General features: G+C 38.3%; 1 protein-coding gene across 5 annotated transcripts in view; it reads left to right on the forward strand.

Moving 5' to 3' along the window:
- Nucleotides 1-21,964, forward strand: part of ulk4 (unc-51 like kinase 4) — a 93,923-nt gene that overhangs the window by 3,213 nt on the left and 68,746 nt on the right. For all 5 annotated transcript variants that reach the window (XM_088084016.1, XM_088084018.1, XM_042489922.2 and 2 more), the window contains 14 exons: nt 554-655; nt 883-966; nt 1,170-1,245; nt 1,684-1,824; nt 2,152-2,489; nt 3,137-3,206; nt 4,173-4,239; nt 4,357-4,449; nt 4,825-4,885; nt 5,009-5,211; nt 5,982-6,028; nt 6,622-6,700; nt 13,673-13,780; nt 20,190-20,273. In XM_088084016.1, coding sequence (XP_087940142.1) covers nt 554-655; nt 883-966; nt 1,170-1,245; nt 1,684-1,824; nt 2,152-2,489; nt 3,137-3,206; nt 4,173-4,239; nt 4,357-4,449; nt 4,825-4,885; nt 5,009-5,211; nt 5,982-6,028; nt 6,622-6,700; nt 13,673-13,780; nt 20,190-20,273 — 1,553 coding nt within the window. The remainder of the gene's footprint in view (nt 1-553; nt 656-882; nt 967-1,169; nt 1,246-1,683; nt 1,825-2,151; nt 2,490-3,136; nt 3,207-4,172; nt 4,240-4,356; nt 4,450-4,824; nt 4,886-5,008; nt 5,212-5,981; nt 6,029-6,621; nt 6,701-13,672; nt 13,781-20,189; nt 20,274-21,964) is intronic.

Raw genomic sequence — 21,964 nt, forward strand, 5'->3', positions numbered from 1 at the left:
AACCACACATTTTCAAAAGTTGCAATTAATTGCAGTATTTGAATAGTTAATCGCCATTAATTGCATAAAAATAGAACCCATTTTCATTCAGATATTTTGAGGTCAGCGATCAAGGGACCCCTGTAAAATAGCCATCCTGTTTTTCCATTGCCAGAATTCAGCCTCACTTTGGAGCTTTATTAAGCACCTTTCCTGAGAAGCTAGCATGACATGGTTGGTATCACCAGATTCCCCATGTTTTGTAGTCTATCAGTCTATTTTAAAAAAATGAATGCATTATGTATGGACCTTAATCGCATTGTGAATAACAGTGACAGCCAAAACACTGTTATGTCTTTCAACAAGAACACTTCGTATGTGGGTGAATTCAGAAGGGCAGAAGCCAGAGGAGGGAAAGCTAGTAACATTTTGATTATTCATAAAAAATGTACCCATGACAACTAAGAATATGGCAGCTCATAAAACATACTTTGCCCATGAAAGGATGCCTGTCTTCTTGAGCTATTTTTGTTTGTGTCTTATTTTCTGTATGTGTATGTTTGTGTAATTTCAGGTCCTCCAACTTATAGTGCTCCAGAGGTTTTGCAGGGTTCAGAAACCAATATAAGCTCTGATCTATGGGCTTTGGGTTGTACACTCTACTACATGTATACTGGTAAACACACACACACACACACACACACAAAAAGTCATGATTAAGGAACAGAATAAGAGTACTGTAACTTTTGACTGAGCTCTTATTAAAAAAATGTACTGTAAAGCAGTTGAAACAGTACAGCAGTTAATAGGAAATAAGAGACCAACACTGCTCTCACCATACAGTATTAAAATATTCTTAGTACTACTGTATCGTAAACCTAAACCAGAACTGTTGCTTCCCAGGTAAACCTCCATTTTATTCTGATAGCGACACTGAAGTGACAGAGATGATTTTGCATCAGGATCCGCCGCCTCCGAGACAGACAGGTAATATACACTCTCTCACATACACACACTTGATGGCGCACAGACACATGCTCACATACATGACGTGATCGTGATGATGGCAACAGAAATATTAGCAGCTATATGATGTCTTGTTGAAGTCAACTTGTGGGACATTGCTCTTATAGGGAAGTTGTTGTTTTGTTTATTTTTATTATAAAATCTTGCATGTTGTGTTGTTGCAGTGTTTTCAGACAGTACTCCCAGTGAAGACTTCCTGAATCTTCTGAGAGGCTTGCTCAACAAAGATCCAGATAGGAGGTCAGGTTGATAGACACACACACACACACACACACACACACACACACACACACACACACACACTCTCACACACTCTATTCTACTGCTGTTGCTATTAACATTAACATCATATAGCTTAGCTTACAAGTTGATGTGATTATATTTTACAAAGTGTGTCTATACTATGAATTCTGATTTATAGGGAGCAGGTTGCTCAGTTGTCTTTGTGGTAGCTTACTTAGTGCATTATCTTAATAGCACAATACTGTTATGTATTATTTATGTTTCCCACTGTGCATTAAAAAGAAAGTTCAAGAAAATCTTTGATAAATAAATAAAGTAAACGTTCTTGAATCAGTGGGAAATTTGAGAGTTTCTAAGCTACTTTTTGTAGCATGTTGAGCTTAATGTCCTTTTTCTGTGTTTTAATGTTTAGTTTTGTTGTTTTTTATTCCTTAGGATGGAGTGGCCGGAGTTGCTGGACCACCCTTTCTGGACACAAGTAAGGATAGAGGAAGATGGAGAAGAGGATGAGGAGGATGAAGAAGGGGATCAGGTGGAAACAAATAGCTGTGAGGAGGTTGTTTCAGCTAACATGAGGTGTGTTGAAACATTACTATTTGTCTTTATTTTATACCTCCCCAGCATTCTGCCCACATTGCAGCCATTTTACTGCATACAGTTTTGCTTTGTGAAAGACAAAGACACACATCAATGGATGTAGATGGCAACATGTCATTCCTCTCTGGTCTCTTTTAATCCACTGGGAGAGGCCACACATTTTGAAACTTCTTTCAATATGATGCAATACAGTTCCACAGCACAACTAACCGCCTGCTGAATTACTATAATGTTTAATCAAAGCTGTTTATATTCTACATGTTTCCCATCACTTGTATAATTTTTGCTTTTTCATTACCTTCACAGACACACACGGAACCTTGACCCTTTAACTCCAGGAGAGGCAGACATACTTCCCAGTAGCCATTTAGCCATCATCCAGCCAGATCATAGGACTTCTAAGAAACTAATTTCACCGCAGACAACAACTGCAATAACTAACAGACCATCTGACAGGAGGACTGATTGCCAACAAGCTGCCAGACAACCAGTCAGTGGAGCCTTAAGGAGCAACCAGGGCTTAGATAAGGAGATAGTAAACAAGAGAGGAGGAGAGGGTGATGCAAAGACAAAAGATGATCCCCAGCTAACTAAGGCCCAGCAGATGTGCTACTCACTGCAGCCCAATAAGTCATTCAATCAAGGTAACAATCCCAGATGTCAATGTTGGGTTATGTTTATGTGTTTTAAGTTATATGTGGGAATTAGATACTTGGCCAATGCAGGATGTTTAATTTGAAATATATAAAATACCAGTAATGTCATATGCGCACTTGTGTGTGTGTGTGTGTGTGTGTGTGTGAGGGGGAGATAGAGAGGGAGGTTTATAATAGTTAATTAATAGGTTTATCACACCCCTAAGTGTGTAAAGCTGTTTCTCAGCAGCAGCATTGAGAATTTGCAACTTGATTTTGTTGGAAGGACAAACACAAAAGGCGTGACCAGCAAACTTTTCTTGCACAAACGAAGAATATTTAGTGAGGTTTTCACTCCTTTAACACCTTATTTTCTGTCTTTTGTTTGACTGCAACAGTTTTTTGAACATGACTAAGAGAATCTGATTTTCTAAATAAGCCAGTTTTGTTCTGTCCTATTCCTTTCCCCTCAATTGCAGACATCTGAATTGTGAACAGTTTGTTGTAGTACCTCTTGTGCAAATCTCATCTGTGATTAAAATCTGTGTTCCGTCTTTTACCTGTGTGGCCTTTACTGGGCATGTGTCTCAGTCATATCCTGTATCATATTGACCCCAGAAAATCAGATTTAGTATATTTTGTTCTTTTTCCTCCAGATAATGTATCAGAGCTCAGGCCGAAGAGTGGTGTGGATGAGGACAACACTGAAGCCATTTTTCTGCTCAGGTATTCAGTTCAGTCTATCTGCTGAGTGTCCACCTAGATCAGGCATGTCAAACCGGTCCACAGGGGGGCCGGTGTGGCTGCAGGTTTTGTTTCCAACCAAGTAGCAGCACACCAGACTTGACTCATTTAATCAACTGATCTCTGTCTTCAGACAGTTGATTGGTCAAACTGTGTGCTCTTGGTTGGTTGGCACAAAAACCTGCAGCCACACCGGCCCCCCTGTGGACCAGTTTGACATGCCTGACCTAGATTAATGAGGTCATGGGGTCAAATCTTGTCTGCCAGGGTTGTCTACCTGCTTTACCTCGTAAGCTTATACATGGCCTTTTTAAAAGTATAATATGCAGGATTTTCAACAAAAAATCTAATCTGTCTCAATCAACTAGACCAACTAGAAGTGTGTGGTGTTTTTTATATCTCCAGAGACTCAGCCCTCTGCCAAGATTTTCTTTTTTTCTGTGCTCAGGACGTTTGATCCTGTATGGGCTTGTACTGCCACAGTGCTCAGGTGAGGTCGAGGCTTAATAAAAAAATACCAACCAGGTGCCCAACTGTGAGCAGCAAGTGTGCAAAAGACACAGCCAAACAAATATAGCAAGGTGAAATGCCAAACAATAGCGAATATAAATATTTTGTTGGCAGTTGTGTTTACAGTTATAAATAATCTTGCATAGTAAACTTTTAGTTTATTGTTTTTGAAGAAGAATGTGAATCTCGAAAGTGCCCAAACTCTTGTATTGGATACGCATATCTACGAATACTCTACAGGAGACTACACAGTATACTACAGTACTATAATTTGTGAAGTATGAGAATGAGTGGCCCAAGTGGTACTCAAACATTTATCCTTAGCAATACTGTGCTCTTGAAAAAAGCTACAGGAGAACAGCTCGTGTACATTGTATAGACAACAGCTATCCATAAGCAGCAGTACATTTTTATATTATTTTCTTGTTTTTCATTTAGTTCCTGTGCCAACTCAAGGAGAAGCTGCAGTATCTCTGATGGTTCAAACGCTCCCTCTGCACCTCAGGTTACTGCCACCATATACTCTTCTATACTCTGCTTCCATCTGCTGGTGTGCCTACTTGGTGAACACTTCACACCCCTTCTGCTGAAGTTGACCCCTCTTTTCTTCCTTTCATTTCAGACCAGTCCTGGTACTGACATCACATCCTGTTTGAAAGCTCTTCTCCATACTGACTCTGATCTGACAGTCACTCCAATCATAGACAACCCCAAGGTACAGATGTGCATTATTATTGGACACAGGCCATTTCAGTGTTTTCAGATACCTGTTTTCAGATCTTTTGAGTTATAAAAGTCTTTAAATGTCATTATGAGGAGCCTTCCCAGCTGTTGATATTTCATTATGACCTCATCTCATAATTAGATTTTACAAGGTAAACAATATTAAACAATAAACTATATTTTTTTGAAAAAGGTTTTTAATTTTTAAAGTTTTATGTTAATGTCTCACTGTGATGAACATGCTTGCATACTGAATTCAGTGAAAACATGGTTACTAGGAATGAAGCCATTATATTGGTATTGTGATGTGAAGATCAGACAGCTTATAATGTGGCTCACTCTATAGTGTTCTCTTTTTATTCACCAGATTCTCAGGAGTCCTCCTGTGCGATTTGATGCCAAAACCCTATGTGTACCTGCATTTTCAGGTACTGTGGTACACTTGTTTTCTGAGTCAGTATCAAATGAGATTTTATCAGTGTGCTAAAGAAAATACAGAGGATCTTTGGCCTCAGTCTTTCTTGAGGCTGACTTTCTCTCCTTTCCTTCAGTTGAGAAGCTGCAGTCCCTAAGTGATGAGGAGTGGACAGTCTTTATCTTACAGCTTTGTTCATCCCTTGAAGAACAGAGCCCCTCCACTGCTCCTCCTCCTCCTCAGTCCACCGCCACTCGCTCCAGACTCAACCTGCTGTGCCACCTCTGCTGTGTGGTTGGACATAAAGTCATTGCTAACAGGCTGATGAACTCAACACTGGTAAGAAATATATGTATTTACTTAGGATTCCCTTTTAAAATATTGCATCACTATTGGCAGGGTTTGACATAATCAATTTGCAGTTTAAGAAAATCTTTTTGACTTTATTACACCAGTGGGAACGTGGGAGTCCTTGTTCTCAGCTCAGTGATACCTTGTGTGTAAAATAGCCGAGTTCCTTATATTTGTATGTCTGTAAACTGTAAACATATACAATATAATAACCTTTAATGAAAATACTTCTTTTGGTTTTCTGCTGTCCTTGTCCTCCCTCTGACACATTTGCTACTACTTTGTTTTCACTTCAGCAAAGAGCTCCACGAAGAACATGTATTTTTTTGTTTCCTGCTAGTCATTTGTCAAGGACATAGACAAGGACATAGTCACTTAGAATTATTCAAGACTAACAAAAAGGACTTCTATTTTATGAGAGTATGTTTTTTCAAAATTAAGACTGAAGTTTTTCATAACAAAACACTCAAACAATCAACTAAATATTTTGAGGATTTTGACTGCTTCCAAGAGTTTTTTTCAAGTATTGATATAATAATATGGTGTGATGACATTTTTTCCATATTGCTCATCTGCTTTATTCACCAATAAGAACTTAACAATGACAGTTGTTCTACTCAAATGTTTACAAATTAGCAAATGTAAGTAAGTTTATAAAAAGTCATAATGATTATAAGTCTAATCTAATATAAAGATTTGATTCTTAATGCTGTTTGCCATTCTGCTTTCTCTCATTATCTCCTCCCTTCATCATTCAGCTTCCAGTGTTGACCCAGCAGTTACGACAGGCTCCCAACTGGGATGTGTAAGTACTTTTGGTATTTATTCTGGGAGCATGACTGTGAGCCGTGCATGTTGGAGAAGATGCTTCCGATACACAGTAAATATGCAAACTAAAATAATAATCATTGGAGCTGAACTCAAAGCTGTTGAGATTTGGACACCCAAGATGCAATTGATGTTGCAGAACTTAAAAATGATAGAAAGGCTACTGGCTGAAAAAGTACTGAGAAGTAGCAGCCAAATTAGTTTTTTGGCTGCACTAACAAACATTACAGGCAGAAAAGCACTTGGAGGATAGCATACCATTAAGGATGTCTCCTTGCCCCCTCTCCTTCTCTCCTTTTTTTCTCTCTCCCTGTCCTCTACAGTTTTACAGAACTGTGTTTCCAAGTTACTGCCTTTAACACCAACACATAGCATGCTCTCTGAAAGCAAGAACAAAGACATGGGAACTTTTATTCTCCTTTTTCACACTATGATTTTCTCTTTCATTGGTACTGGTATTAGAATGTTAGTGATTAAAAATACTTTTATGATAGTAAAGTACTGATATGTGAACAGGAAAGCAACAGTTTTCACATTTTTTAATGAAAATGAAATATATATATTTTCCAGACGGAGCAAGGTTCTCAGAGTGATTGGTCTACTGGCTCTGCACTGTACTGAGCTGAGAGAGGACAGTCCTGTTTCTGAGGTCAGGAAGACACACACACACGCATGCACACACATATACATACATAAATGAAAATTTAAATTCTAGTAAATTCTAGTTCTTTTAAAAAGCTATTTTTGTTTCAAACAAGATAATTGGTTAAAGTCATACTAAAGAGTTCAGTAACAAACAAACAGTGGAATTCTCAAACCTTTGCAAAACATTTTGAGGACCTAAAACCTGCAGTACCAGTTTACACCATGAGATGACAGTACATACCAGCAGATGTGCAGAAAGTGTGAATGCACATCAGTGCATAAGAACATAAAACATAAAAACAGTGACTAAAGTCCTGCATACAGTACTTATTTACAAATAAGTCCTGCTTAATGTTGTGCACATCAGTGATTTGTTTTGTACTTTTATGGGTGTGTAATTGTTGTTTGATTGTTATCCCTGTTTTCGTTCTGTTTAAAGGGACATCGGCAATAATTAAATAGTATTAACTATATTATTAGAAATTATCTCTAGCCCAACATGAATTATTATCATTCATGACCGTTTTAACTTACAAGTAGTGTCGATGAGTATCAAGAAAAGTGCTTCATGAATTAAATGCATTTAATTATATTCTTCTTCCTCTTCTTCTTTTTCTTCCCCTTCTTCTTCTGATTCTCCTTCTTCTTGTCATAATAATTAATTATTATATATAATTCTAATTAACATTATAATTATTATTATTATGAAAGGGAAAATTTGCCCTAACACAAAATGTCGATGGGAATTCCTTTTCTATCTACACTAACTTTAAAGTACAAGTATTTACCAGCAGGTGGCATTTAAAGCCTACAAGATAACATGTCTTTCTTTAGCCTCAGATATACTGAAAACACCTCTGTCTTACTTTCTCTCTCTTTTTCACTCTCTTTCACTCACTCACTCACTAATGCAAAGATCTTTTGGGCTCTTCCTTGGTCTACCTTTGCAGTAAATCACTCCCAAATGTTTGTTTTATTTTACATTTTTGTAAAATGGGTTTTAAACTCTTGTTGTGCACAATCACACATTATAAATATTACAGGTCTGTATCGCCTTTCCAGTTCTTTTTTTAATTGTGCATTGATTTTAGGGATTAGTTGTTTTTATTTACATATATTATCTAACTGATACCTATATAATACTAACAATATCACCATAATGAAGTTTATTTCAAGTTCGCTAGGTACACCTTTCTAAAAGTAATGGAGCCAAATTGTTGAGTTAAGTCAATTTTATTTAAATAACATAATATCACAGATTTTTCTCAGGGGGTTTTATAGTCTGTACAGCATATGATATCCTTTCGTTTATACAAGGAATAATTTCCCAAAAGCCCCTTTAATCGGGTCAAAAATGAAAGGAACTTCCACAAGATCTTCAGAGTAGGGATCACTCCTACAGGACAGACGAGCCCCATCAGGCAAATATGTAATTTGTGATATTGTGCTATATAAATAATACTGGCATGACTATTAGTCATTAGTTTTATCCAGTTGTACCTAATACATTGGCAACTGAGTATGTGTATATGTATACATATGTATATGTATAACTGAGTACGTGTGTGTGTGTGTGTGTGTGTGTGTGTGTGTGTGTATGTGTATGTGCACGCAGGCACACACACACACACACACACACACACACACACACACACATTCAAATAGAGTGGTGTTTAACTAATTTAACGTAAAAGCAGCTCTGTATGGAGGTGAGATTTTTAATCCTGCACACAACTATACAGTTTGTTACTGTCCCTCCACTCTTCTTTGTCTCTTCGTCAGCTCGATCACAGCGATTAGTTCTGAATGTAATCCAGTCCGGGTACAGTAGTTCTGATCCCATATCCGCTCTCTTTCCTGGTTTTGTCCTTTTCTTTTCTCTTTCTTCACTTGTTCTGACACTTTACTGCTGCTGAGTCGTCACGGCGATTTACAAAATGGCCGACTGTGGCACAGCAGTGTTTTTTTTTTTTTTCAGTGCGCTTGTTGTTAAAGACAAATGGCGGAACATTTTTTTCGCTACCCTCCTTACCTCCCTTCAGCTATCGTAGGATGACAAATTGTTAAGAAAAGGACAAAGCTGCACATCTGTGCCTGTGTCTTTGTGTGTCTGTCCATTTGTGTCTATGACTATGTGTGTCCATCCATAGACTCAGTAGGGGTTTCTGTGTGTGTGTGTGTGTGTGTGTGTGTGTGTGTTTGTGTTTGTTTGTGAGTGTGCATGGGCTTTTTTAAGTCATGTTTGTGTGTGCACTCAGCAGGGGTCCTGTGCATGTAGTTTTCTGTGTGTCTGTGTGTTTGTGTACACACAAATGTTCTGTGTTTGTGTGTATTCTTACGTTGTAGTGATGCAAACAGATGACCAATACAACAGCACATAGTTGCATTTTCCTCTGTGTGTGTGTGTGTGTGTGTGTGTGTGTGTGTGTGTGTGTGTGTGTGTGTGTGTGTGTGTGGTGTCTCAGCAGGGGTTCTCCTGCTGCAGTCCTGCTGATTGGAGTGTCAGGGCTGGGCTTAGTTACCATGGTAACTGCTATATACTTCAACCCCCCCCACTCCCACCAAACACACGCACACACACACATACACGCACACACACACAAATGCACACACACACACACACACACACACACACACACACACGCACGCCTGTCTGTCTCTGTCATTCTTTCTGTCTTACTCTCTCCTTTCTGTCTGTCTGCCTCCCCTCTCTTCCCTCTCTCCCTTTTAGTCCATCTGTCTTTGTCCCTCACTCTCTCCTCGAATAGAATTAAATGAGAAAAAAGATTTTTGGGTTAATGTTACTAACGCAAGCTTGCTGCTTTCTTTATGCGTCGTAGGGAAGCTGTGCTTTCAAAACCAACTAGATATCATTTTCCCCTTCACTTATCGTCACTTATAAAGTTTTCAGTGGCTTTTACAGCGGTTTAGCCGGTAAAGCTTCCACTGTGCAGGGTGTTTAATGGGGATATGGAGTCTTAACGCATTCTTAAAGCTCACAGCAATCTTTAGGAACACACATTCAGAGGGCACTGGCTCCAGGAAAACACTGCTTGCAGTGTTTGTGAATATTGCATGGAAAAGATGAAGTTGAAGCACTTTTTTGTTAAATATCGGACTACTAATGAATTTAGAGATAGAAAAACAAAACCAAAAACATTGAAAACCTACAGTAGAGTATAGATAAACACACCTGTGGTTAAATAGAGAAATTTAGTTGTATTGTTTCCTGGGAACATTTGGTGAAGATATTCTCCGAGCCTGCGCAAATCGATGTCCAACATCTTTTAACTTAGGTGTTATTACTGTGGTGGACTTTCTTTAAAAAACAACATATAGCCTCAAACAGAAGTAATCCTTCTCAGTCACCGCTTAGGATCCACTAGAAGTGAAGAGTGTGAATCTAAGGTTGGCTTTTACTTTACTTTCGCTGATGAGTATGTTTACAAACAATATTCGATAATCTTGCACAGTAAACCTTTAACAAACTTAATTTGATACGTTTATTTAAGCCATACATTTGTTGTCATGTTTTAACATTTGACATGTGGAAGGTCATATCTGCCAAGGTACACATTAGAACAGAAATAGATTTTGAAAGGGTCGATCTTATGGCATCTCAGTAAAAAACTAGCATGTACATTTAGAAAGTTAAGCAAATTTAGATGGAGCGCTGGCCAGGGAGTTAACTTTGACTGCAATGCTGCAATTTAGCTTTATACGTCAGTCTCTTCTCACCTCAGCAGAGATGAGCCTTATATTAGCTATAAAATAATGTGCAGTTCCCTCTTTATAGCACCGATAATCCACCAACCTGTTCTTTCTATTATTTCTTTACACATCTGTCCCAAGTGTAGACATCCAGTAACTACTTATGTGCACTATTTAAATGTGTCATGATTGTGTGTGTGTGTGTGTGTGTGTGTGTGTGTGTGTGTGTGTAACTCTGTTGTGTGCTGTGTTGGGACGTCTTTTTCTTTTTTCTTTGCACCACTGTATAAGTGTTTGTTATGCATGTTAATTAACTGCACATGTTTATGTTTCCTTGTGCGCATTCATGTGCATTATTTGATCTGAGGGAGTGTTGATGCTGAGATAATGATAATGTGTTCTAGGAGGGAAAATAGTTGTGTGTTTGTGTGTGTGTGCGTGCGCGTTTATGTTTGCTTTTCCACTCTGGCTCGTTGCACAGGGGTGCCTTTCACTACCCTCTGCCTGAGAGCAGCTGCGTGACCAGTTTCAAACACACCCCAGAATCTCAGCTTCCCACTCAGCCATTTATGTTATTAGTGAGTTCAGCTCAGGAAGGGAATGTGGGAGCAGAGCAAAGAGCAATAATGTGGGAAAAAGGCAGAAAACCAAGAGCAGTTTCTTTAACAGCACATATGTACCATTCACATACTTGGTTAATAGTGACGCTACTTGATAGGAGTTTATAGTTTATGCAGAAATACATTTAAATTAGGTAAACTAAACAGAAACGTATTGCCTCCTTTCCTAGTCTCAAAGTGTATTGGCAATAATGTTCAGACCTACTCAGGATTCCGGTGGCAAACTGATGCTGTACCATGCTCATCGATGGCTCAGCGTGAGGATACACCACGGTTCTTGGGCATAAATAAAAGGAAAGAAGAACTCTTCTGGGAAAGGGGAAGATATGTTGAGAGAGAACATGACAAACAGACTGTTACCACTTCTCACCCTACAATGAGAAAGAGAGACAGAAGGTGAGAGACAGTGAAAGCAAGCAAGTGTGAGAGAAAGATGTAGGTGAGAAAGAAAAGTGGGAAGAGTATGAAATATGTTATATATATATATAGAGGGCGATTCAAAAAGAAGAGAAAATATACAAGTAGAGTAAAAAACAATAGAAGAAGGAAAAACTGAGAACACATACAGAGGTGGAAAAGCAGAAAGTGGAGAAGAGAGAGGGAGAGATAGAGGAGTGAGGCAGAACTTGCATCAGATCACAGAGGGGGGAAGCTGGCAGTAATGCTAATGCCAGGAAGCAGTCAGCCAGCAAGGCTGTCTCTGCATACACTTAACTCTGTGTGTGTGTGTGTGTGTGTGTGTATGTGTGTGTGTGTGTGGTTTGCATTTCTTACAAGTACATATGATTGCATGAATTTATGTACTTAGTTATGTGTGTGCATATACTTAATGTTGTGAATACATGTGCATTTGTGTATACATGCATTCATACGTGTCTGTTAGCTTGGATTTTGGTGTGTGCATTTCAGTGGTTTTCAGAGAGATTGTTGTTTTTTTTTAAAAATATATTTATTTATATAGTTTATTCAATAGGGGCAATGTGAATTAACATAGTACAACTGTAGCCTGTTACAAAGAAGCTGCAGCAACTGATGTTTCACATATAGAGATTATATCTATTGCTAGTTTCCAACTCCTGTTCCTAGTTAGACTTTTAGTTAAGAAAAAAAAAGAAGATATCAAGGTTTGACATAATAGTGTGCATACAGTAACATTTATTGTAAAAGTATGACTAAAGGGTAGATATTTACATCAATATTACAGAGTCACAGCATGTAGTTACAGTAAAAATAAAACATCAAGGTAACATACACCTAAACACTCAAATAAAAGACATTACAAAATAGTTAAGAATGCTCACATCAAAATCTCTGATTTTGCCTCAGCCAACTGCTACTGGCCAGCTCATTTTTCTGTTTCCCAACCTTTTTTTCCCCTTTTTTTTTTTTTACCCAATTTCTCTTTCCTTTATGTCTCTCTTTTCCTCATTCATCTTCTTGTCTCTGTTTTGTGCATTTCCTCTTTCTTTTCTCTGTTTTTACATTGTCCTTTTCTTACTTTGCTCTACCCTCTCTGCTTTTACCCATTTCTCTCATTTTTTGATCATATGCAACATAAAATCAACTCAGATAATTTCATCTAAAACAGTATATTTTCTGTACGCAGAACTTCATCTACCATTGAATAATGATGAGAAGTTGCTTACAGTAGTTGGTGTTACATGGTCAGGCCATGGTCTACTTTGTTATTAGTTGTGGTTATTCTACCTTCATGACACTGTGATGTGACTTGATATGATCCCTTGATTCTAGGAAAAAATGCATCAGACAAAAATCTTAGACAACTAAATAGACTCAAAGTTAAAAGTTTAAATTCAGCCAGTGTGATGAAACATTGATTCCTCTTATTAGGTGCGAAGAAGTGTGATGCAGTCTTCCTAAGTTAAGTATTTACCTGAGGGGGTATCAAGAGTTAATCAGGCCTGAGATCTAGTTTGTTGAGCTGTGGTTTTTAATGTGAGAAGAGAAGTGATAGAGTGAGGCAGATTTTGCCAAAGACTTTTATGAATAAAAATGATAGAATAAAGATCTCTTTATGCGAGCAAGGACCAGCCTACTTTCCTATATAGTACACAGTGATGAGTACAATATTTATCTCCTGAAATAAAAAGCAAAGCACAATGATAAACTGCATCAAATTTTAAGGTAAAATGAGCAGCATGTAAATAAGTTCACAATCAAGCACAGACATGATGGTTAACTCTACAGTCATTTCCCTCTCCTCAAGACAGAGACATGCTTCAAAAAATTGTTAACTTTAGTTTCTGTACCAGTTGCTCTGCATGCTCTACATAAGTGAGGTTGCTGTTTAGCCAGATTCCCAGGGATTTACAAGATTTTGTGTTCTTTAGAATAAAACTTATTTTGACTTCAAACATTCAGTAGCCTGAGGTTATGCAGAGATGTCTGAAGACTGTTAAAAGCATAAAAATAAACGTGCAACCACATATTAAACATGATGAATTTATCTTATATATGTATAGAAATGTTTTGTTTAAGTTGAACTCTGGTGAATTTACTTGGTATTAATTTCAGTTCATATGAGTATGAAATCTAGTTTTCAGTAACATTGAACATTAAATTAGATAGATTTTGCAACAATTAAATAGAAGTGCTGATGTAACTATGTCTTTTTTTCTTTCCAGGCTGTGTCCACACTGACAGACCTGTTGAGGGAGAACCTGAGGAATAGTAAAATAAAGCAGTTCCTGCTGCCACCACTCGGGGAGATCCTCTACCTCATTGCCTCACAGGTAGACTCTCCATCACACAAGTCAATATGAGAAGACATACATAAAGACAGCGGTGTGGCAGTTAGTTGATCGAAAGGAAACATTGACATTTACACCCATTTACACCCATTTCTCACACAAGTGAGAAATGGGTGTGCATGTGCATCTGCTTGCATGCACACAAAGGGCACGGGTTACTAAGTACCATAGCTTCTTTTCAAAGGTTATTTTTCTATTATTTGACGGGGCAAAACAGAGGATTAGCTATGGCATATGATAAAGGTTTCTGTTCAGAACTCTGATACTTCTGTTTTTGACTTTTGGCCTATATGAAAATGGACCTGAAAAAATAACAATTCAGGGAAATGCACCGATGTGAAATCAAAAAAAAGAAAGCCACTAATGCTGTTGCTGTGAACATACGACTTTGCAGTTGTTTTCAATTAAAACAAAAAATAGATACATCAGCTCTCCACAGTTTGAGACTGCAAAACCACAATTTTAATAAGTAATGTGATATACAGTAGTTTGGAGTATTGACAAAAAGTCAGAAATGGTCCAGCTAATAGACTCTGTTGTAATTGCTAACTGACTCACTCATTGTGTCAGATCTTGGGGAAAGTACTGTCACTGTTTGACTTGTTGTTATTAGTCTCATTAGGGTATTGAATTTGGCACTTTGACGATTTAAAGTCACTTAACTTGACAATATTAGAAGAAATCAGTGGTGAAAATCCGGGCCTCGTCGAGACTGCTTATTTCGGTTTAACATCTTGAGGTAATCAGCATCCTGTAGTGTGGCAGCAAGTTAAATTAAGTTTCACACAGTTACTGTCAATTTTGCTGAGGCCTGTTTACATAGCTAAAAGGGCTAAAAATATATTTTGGATAAAGTGATTTCATTAATTAAGCAAATTCTTATTATCACATTTTTTGAGAAATACAATATATAATCCACTTGCTGCTCACCCTGCTGATAAATCACAACATCAAACAACATTAGGATGGAGAACTGTAAAGAGGCTCGCCTTTAGTTTACTCTCGAAAAAATGTGCAGAACTACACTTGAAATAACCTGGCCCATAACATCGTGTTTATGTAATATGCATGGACCTTACACTTCTAGGTCCCCAAGATGATGAAGATGACTTTTTAAATGTGATCAGATTTTAGAGAAAAGTTTCTTTTCCCAACTCTTAAGTAATTAATGCAGACTGACTGCTTTCTTTTGAGTTAATGAGTCAAAATGAATGGATCACAACACTGGTGCCAGATGCCAGAAAGATCAAAACACATTTTCTTATTACTTCAGTGAGAAAGTCCAATCTTGAGTGAAATGAATGAAACTGAGTGCTCTGTCATTAGGTAATGGAGTATAAATTTACATGCTGACTAAATTGAATTGAAAGTGAATTGACCCCCGGCCCTGAAAATTACAAGAGAAAGAGTGAAGGAGGCCTCGTTTTACTTCATTAGAAAAGGTGATTCCAATTTATTTCTGGTTAACCTCAATCTAGTCAAGCAAGTCGATTAAGTGTAAGATTTTTATTTACAAGACTGATGGATAACCTTCAAAAATCGATCACCCTGCCTGATTACACTTATTACTCTCCTGACGCCAGGGGAAATCTCATCAGTGCCCTGTAGAAGCTCTTAATAAATTGACTTTTCTGCTCCTGCAAGAACCGGTATTTCTCCATGGATGCCAGTGTGTTCATAACAAATAGTAACGCTATAATTAATTGATTCCTGTACCTCCCTCAGAGGTCGGGGTCAGTTTTTGAACAGCACATAAAAAAGTGTAAATGTTTGTCCTAGTTACAGTAAAAAATATTACACAAAAGCTGAATTAAAGAGTCTTCACAGGACATTTTAAAAAAACCCAATGCTTCTTCTGTAACCTGTTCCAGCATAATGGGGTGTTCTTTTCAATGGTCTTTCCCCAAAAATATTTCAGGCTGTAAATAGGCACTACAGTTACAGCAGTTACAGAATCATGGTTAACATTTGATCAGCACAACCGAGTTTTACTGTCTGAGTGAGTAGGGGTGTGGTTGCAGGTTCTTTCTTTTGATCCACTTCTATACTCTTTGTGTCCATGTTGGTGAGAATACAAAAATGTGGAAGTACACGCTAGAAGTGCTCCATATCATATTGTTCATGATAATACCGGTATAATTTTTAATATGATAAGAAAAATTCATATTGTTATAATGGCATTGACGACGCACCGTTATGCATGGCAACAACAAGCATGGCTAAAAGAGAATTTGCTGTTTTAAAGGAACATTTTCGGTATTATTTATGATATTTGGCAACTGTTTAGACATGAAGTTTGTGGTTGATGTTAATTTTTTGTACTATTTAAATTTTATACAGAATCTGAGTTTCTGCTACTGTTTACAAATTAAAGAAATTAGAGAGATATATTTTTTTTAGTTTATACTGAATATCTGTAGGTGAACTTACATTTATGTTGATATATAAAAACATTTTTGTTTCTATTTTTATTTTTGAAATGCATAAAAAAATCACTATTTTGTCATATCATCAAGCATATAGTCATAGCAAAAATACCCAGAAATATTGTGGTATTATTTCAGGGCCATATCGCCTATCCCTAGTACAAGTTCAAGTTTTTGCTGGCCCACAAAGCTTGGACATGAGCAGGGAGATCTGGGCGCTGGTAACATGTAGTGAAGTTTACCATAGATAATTTACACACACTACCCAAAATGCTATGATACAAACCTAGTTGAAAATCTACAAAGTATCCCTTTAAAGAACTTTCAAAGCTTCAAGCCTCTTCACTCTCTCCCACACTTAGAAATGACAGCATACTTTTATAACAAGAAGGCTAAACTACTGTGATGTTTTTGCTCTCAGGCCCATCCAAAAAGTCTGTACAATTATGACTTGCACAGAAAGCTGACACTGAAGCACAGAAGAGCTCACAGCACTTGTGTTGTACAGTCCCTGTGCTGACTGATATTTTCAGAATAGATAGTAAGAGATGCTTTTACTCGTTTAGAAATATTTTCATGAACTCAGCCCTCACTGTATTGTTGATGTTCTGTCAAAATATGTCACTAGCAGAGTTCTAGCAACCACAGACAGCTATATACTGCTGTGACCTATAAACATATACAGACACACACAGGTAGATAGTCCCTAAACACGCTGGCTTGCTTTTTTGGTGACAATCATTTGCTGTAGTGCCTTCCAGGTTTTCTGTTTCTTAATTTAGAATTGGCACTTTAAAATGCACTCAGAAAAGCTCAGTGCCAATTTTTATCTTTGGCACTGTTGTCAAGATTAGAGAGGGCTTAGTGGAGGCTTGTTATATTTTGTGATGGTAATGATTGGTAAGAGGTTAGTAGTATCTTCTTGTGGTAAGGCTACCTTCTTTTCTGCTTTGGATTGAGGATTGGATTTCAAAAAAATCTCTAGCTGTTTTTTTCTTGTAGTGGATGGCAATTATTGTTACAACTTTTAGTTTTGTGTAGGCTTCTGTCTAAGACTTATGACTCATGACTGTGAAAACACTGTTACTATTTAATATGTAGAGTTAAATATTTTTTTGAGTTCCCTGTTGTACTGGAAGGTTTGTTGTCTAACGGGTATTCTGGTCATTGTCAGTGATCAGCTGCCTTACTGTCTCTGTTCTCAAGTTTAGATAGATAAAATGAGTGAAACATGACCTTATGTTGGACTTTCAGGGAAATGCACCGATGTGAAAACAAAAAAAATTACATTTACATTTACAGCACATGCTGTTGAACTCTTCACAGCAATCCACAATAATATTGAAAGGCTTTGAACAGCATCAGCAGTATTTAATATCCTCATTACAACCAGTTTTAATGACAGTCCCAAACACAAGATGTGATCTGTTTAATGGCAGGAGAAACAGTTTTATTTGAGAAATGTGGAATGGCCCTTTAAGTGTCCCCAGGTAAAATCAGCCGCTTTGCTCCTCTCTTCTTCTGCAGCACCAGTCAATGACAACGATTAGCTATAGCCTCCAGTGCTGTCTTTATCCTCAAGGTTAGATATAGCCTAGAGCTGAGCACATAGCAGTGGAATGGGACATTGTTTCATGAAAAGATAAAAATATTGGTTGAAATAATCAGACTTTTTTTGGAATGTAAGACAGTGCTGGTATGACAGTATATATATATACTGCGTATTGTATCAGGAAAGAAGTACACGTTTTCATCATGTTTAGATGAATAAGAGTCAATCCACAAACAAGAAACTGACAACTATAGGGATAATTATTGAAGCCAGGTATAAAGCAAAACTGCCAAATTTGACTGGTTCCAGCTTGTCAAATTGAGGATGTGCTGCTTTTCTATCATATATAATATCATATATTCAACATCTTTGGTTGTGGACAGTTGATTGGACAAAAAAAAACAAACACTTTGGTCCCTGAGAACTTGCAGTTGGCATCTTTAATTATTTTTATGCCTTTGTGTCAGTGACAGCCATGACCAGAGGCATTATGTTTTTAGGTTGTTCCTTCGTACTACATACATCCCATTGTCATGAAAGCAATATCTCAGGAACGCCTTAAGAGGATTCTTAGCCGATTTAAAACCAGGTCTTTGTCACCATGGCGTGGGGAGTCGTTGCAGATGAACAGAATTAAGACGCCCCCCGTGCCGCCAGCTCCTGGAGTCCCACCTCCTATCCCAGCATTGTGATTTACCTCTTCTTACAGATTTTGCTCACGGCATAGGCCGGGAGTTTCAGTGCTGCTGGCACAGGGGGAAGCCAAACTCTGTTCATCTGCACACACACCCACATCCTGGTGCCACTGACCTGGTTAAAGATTGGCAAAGTATCTCTTTATAGGAATTTCTTTAAATCTGGCACAAACTTCCACTTGGATTCAAGGATGAACTGATTAGATTTTGGTGGTCAGTGGGAGGGAGTCCTTGCCTTGACAGATAAACTCCTTCAGCCAATCAGCATGTAGCTATTGCTTTTCCTGACATTAGTACTAGCCTCCACTACACAAATACATTTTTACATATGACAATAACAGTAGATCTAAAAAATACAATTTATTTAGCATTGTGAACAGCTTTGAAATCTCTTATAGTAGGTCTTCTGTTTGCATAATCAATGGTGAAACTATACTGATCATTGGATTTGTACAGGAAAACATCTTCATCACCAATGGAGCCAGTTGATAATCAAGCTGTCGCCAAATCCAGTTGGAAGAACGGAAATTTCTTTCCTCTGAGAAACTAGTGCATCCACTTGTTATTGTTTATTTGTTTCTATCAGCTCTATAAATGATTTAACTCCACTTATCATTATGTTTACTTTACCAGTAGTGAGTTAGCGCTTGTTGCTGCGGGAAGAAGTCTAGATACAAAGATACAAACATTGAAACAGAATGTTGAGCTCACATCATCAGTATGATCACACCAGGCTAATGATGAAAAAATTCAGCTGCCAATTTTGACAAAATTTGATGCAAATATATAATGGGGTAAAATGATGGAGTGAGGACATTTTTTATATTGAAAAGGTCAAAGGTCAACTACACTGCGACATTATCATGTTCTGCAAAAAAACCTTTCAGGCCATTATTTAATGCAATATATCACAGGAACAGAAGGGGAAGCATTTGCTCAGATACTGAATTGATGACACTAATTTTGGTTGCCCATTTGAATAGATACATCTTCTGTGCTGCCAGGTTGAGGTTGTGTGAAGCATCTATGTTTCGAATTTGTGGCTCCTTTGCAGCAACATCCATATTGAAGAGTTGTTTGCTGTCATGGCTACATGTGAGTCTGAACAGACATATATAGTATGGAAACCACAACTTAACTGGTCCACAAAAGCATACAACCACGAGCTAGTAATTCTAGTCTGGCATGCTGTAGACTAAAAGATCATTGGATTATTTGTTGATCTAGTAGTTTAGAGATTCCATGATAATGGAAATGCCAGTTATTTGCCATCCTGTCATTTTTAAATTTCATGAGAAAGGTGAAAGTTTAAATAATCCTTTCTAACTCTCATTATGCAAGAATAAGTGAGATTATGGAATGCACAAAAAGCAAGATTAAATGTAAAATGCTTACACATACAACACATCTAAGTAAAATTAGTATTTTGAAGAAAACAAATATCTTTAAATTTGAATGGTTATGAAAGCATGTTCAGGCACAGACATGGTAACCAAGTAATCAAGATGTCATGGCTCCTCATGCTCCCTCTCCCCTCCTCAACTTGGCCCTTTCTTGCCCTTTCCTCACTCCTCTCTACTTGCATCTCCACAACGTTAACTCTCTGCCTTTCCCTCACTCCCACTCTACTCCTCCACTGCCCCCGCCCCCCCATCTGTACCCCCTCCTCCTCTCTCCTCTCACCCTTTCTCCCTGTCTTTTCTATGTCTCTCTATCAGGAGGAGAAGAGAGGCTCCCCAGAGGGACTGTGGTTCGTTCCCGCTGCCGCCTACACTGGCTTAATGAGGAGCCTGCGGGAAGGGGTGAGTGTCTCTGTGTATGTCTGCGTGTGTCTGTTTTTGTGTCTGTGCCTGTGTAGCTGTGACTAAGTCTCTCTCACTGTGTGTGCCTGCAAGTGTGTGTGTGTGTGTGCACAAGTGTGTAGCAGGGGATCCCTGTGAACAGTAATGATGAGGCAGCTGTGGGGGCCTAAAGCGTTGTTTGCCAGCTGCAAGTCAAGGGCATGCAGAGCAGTCACACACACATGCACGCACACACACTCTTACCTGCATCAAACACAACCCTTTACTGCTCAGCAGCCTGACCTCAGCAGCAATTAGGACCCTCCAGACACACACATACAGTAGATGGTTCAGAAACACAAGCAGAAATATAGATAACTTGCTCCTTTTTGTTAGCTTTCTGACTTTTTTTTCTCCTCTCTATCGCTTCTCTTTTTCTATTAAATTATGCTTCCCCTCTGTCATGAAAAGGAAAAATGATAACTTACGACTTTGGTTTGTTTAATTGTATAACAAAATGACACATATGTCTCCAATGATCAAGATGTGCCCTAAAATATGTTTAGAATGTACAGGTAATGTATTAATGTTGGCATTATGTTTCTGATATTTTTTGGACCCTGTGGTCCCTAACATCAGCAATGAGTGCATTTGTTTCCTCCTTAATTCATTGAAACTAGAAGAAAAGTGAAGTTTTAACATTGCCTCTACTTGTTTATGTTTTGCTGTACTTGTTTATGTATACAATTGTGAACAGGTGAGTGCTTCTATACGCATCATAAGATATTAAAGTGTTCTTCTTTGTGGTGTTCATACATGGTGGGCCAATGCTGCAGAATAAGTAAAAATTTTGGTAGGGGGTGAGTTGGATAGATACAGGTAGAGAGAGAGAGAAAGGGATGGATGGATGTTGTTTTGTCTCTCAGAGCTAGAAGGGGTCTCACTGTGGTGGCCCACTATAGCAGAATGAATATAGATGAAACTCTGGTCTGCACAGTTGTCAGCTAGTACCTACTGTTGCTTCATTACCACCGGGAGTGTGGTGAAGGGGGGTAGATGAACAGAGGCGGGGTGTGTGTGACAGGAGCAGGGAGAGGGGTTGAGGGGAGGAGAGAGGAGGTTGACTTATTTATCATTATTGAGCTGTGAGAGTAGGCTGATGGAAACATGCAGGCACACACACACACACACACACACACACACACACACACACACACACACACACACACACACACACACACACACACACACACACACACACACACACACACACACACACACACACAGCCTTAGGGACCAGACACTCATCCCCAGACCCAACCTGCCTCTCTCCCTTTTCTGTCTCTCCCTCTCACCCTCCTCTCTCCTTCCTCTCTCCACCCAGTGTCTCTTTCTCCCTCTCTCTGACTGGCTGTTTTCCTGTGTATGCACAGGTGTATTTGCTATTATACTTCAGAGCAGTTAAATAGTCAAACTTTGTCTCATGGGCATTGCATTTCAAGGTGGCCAGGCTATACTATAGCTAACTCTACAGTCATATTTTTGCACTGTTGAGATATCATTCCTACTGCAGAAATACCATGTATTTTGTGGATAATTTTAGGAATATTGGAAAACTCCATGCCAAAGTCAGTTTCAAGGCACAGCAACACCAGCTTTTATCACAATTAATTCAATTCATTGCATTGCAAAGGAATCACTGCTGTCATTGG

This window comes from Plectropomus leopardus, chromosome 11 (assembly GCF_026936395.1).
Source record: "Plectropomus leopardus strain MGB_pleo_1.0 chromosome 11, ASM2693639v1, whole genome shotgun sequence".
NCBI lineage: Eukaryota > Metazoa > Chordata > Actinopteri > Perciformes > Serranidae > Plectropomus > Plectropomus leopardus.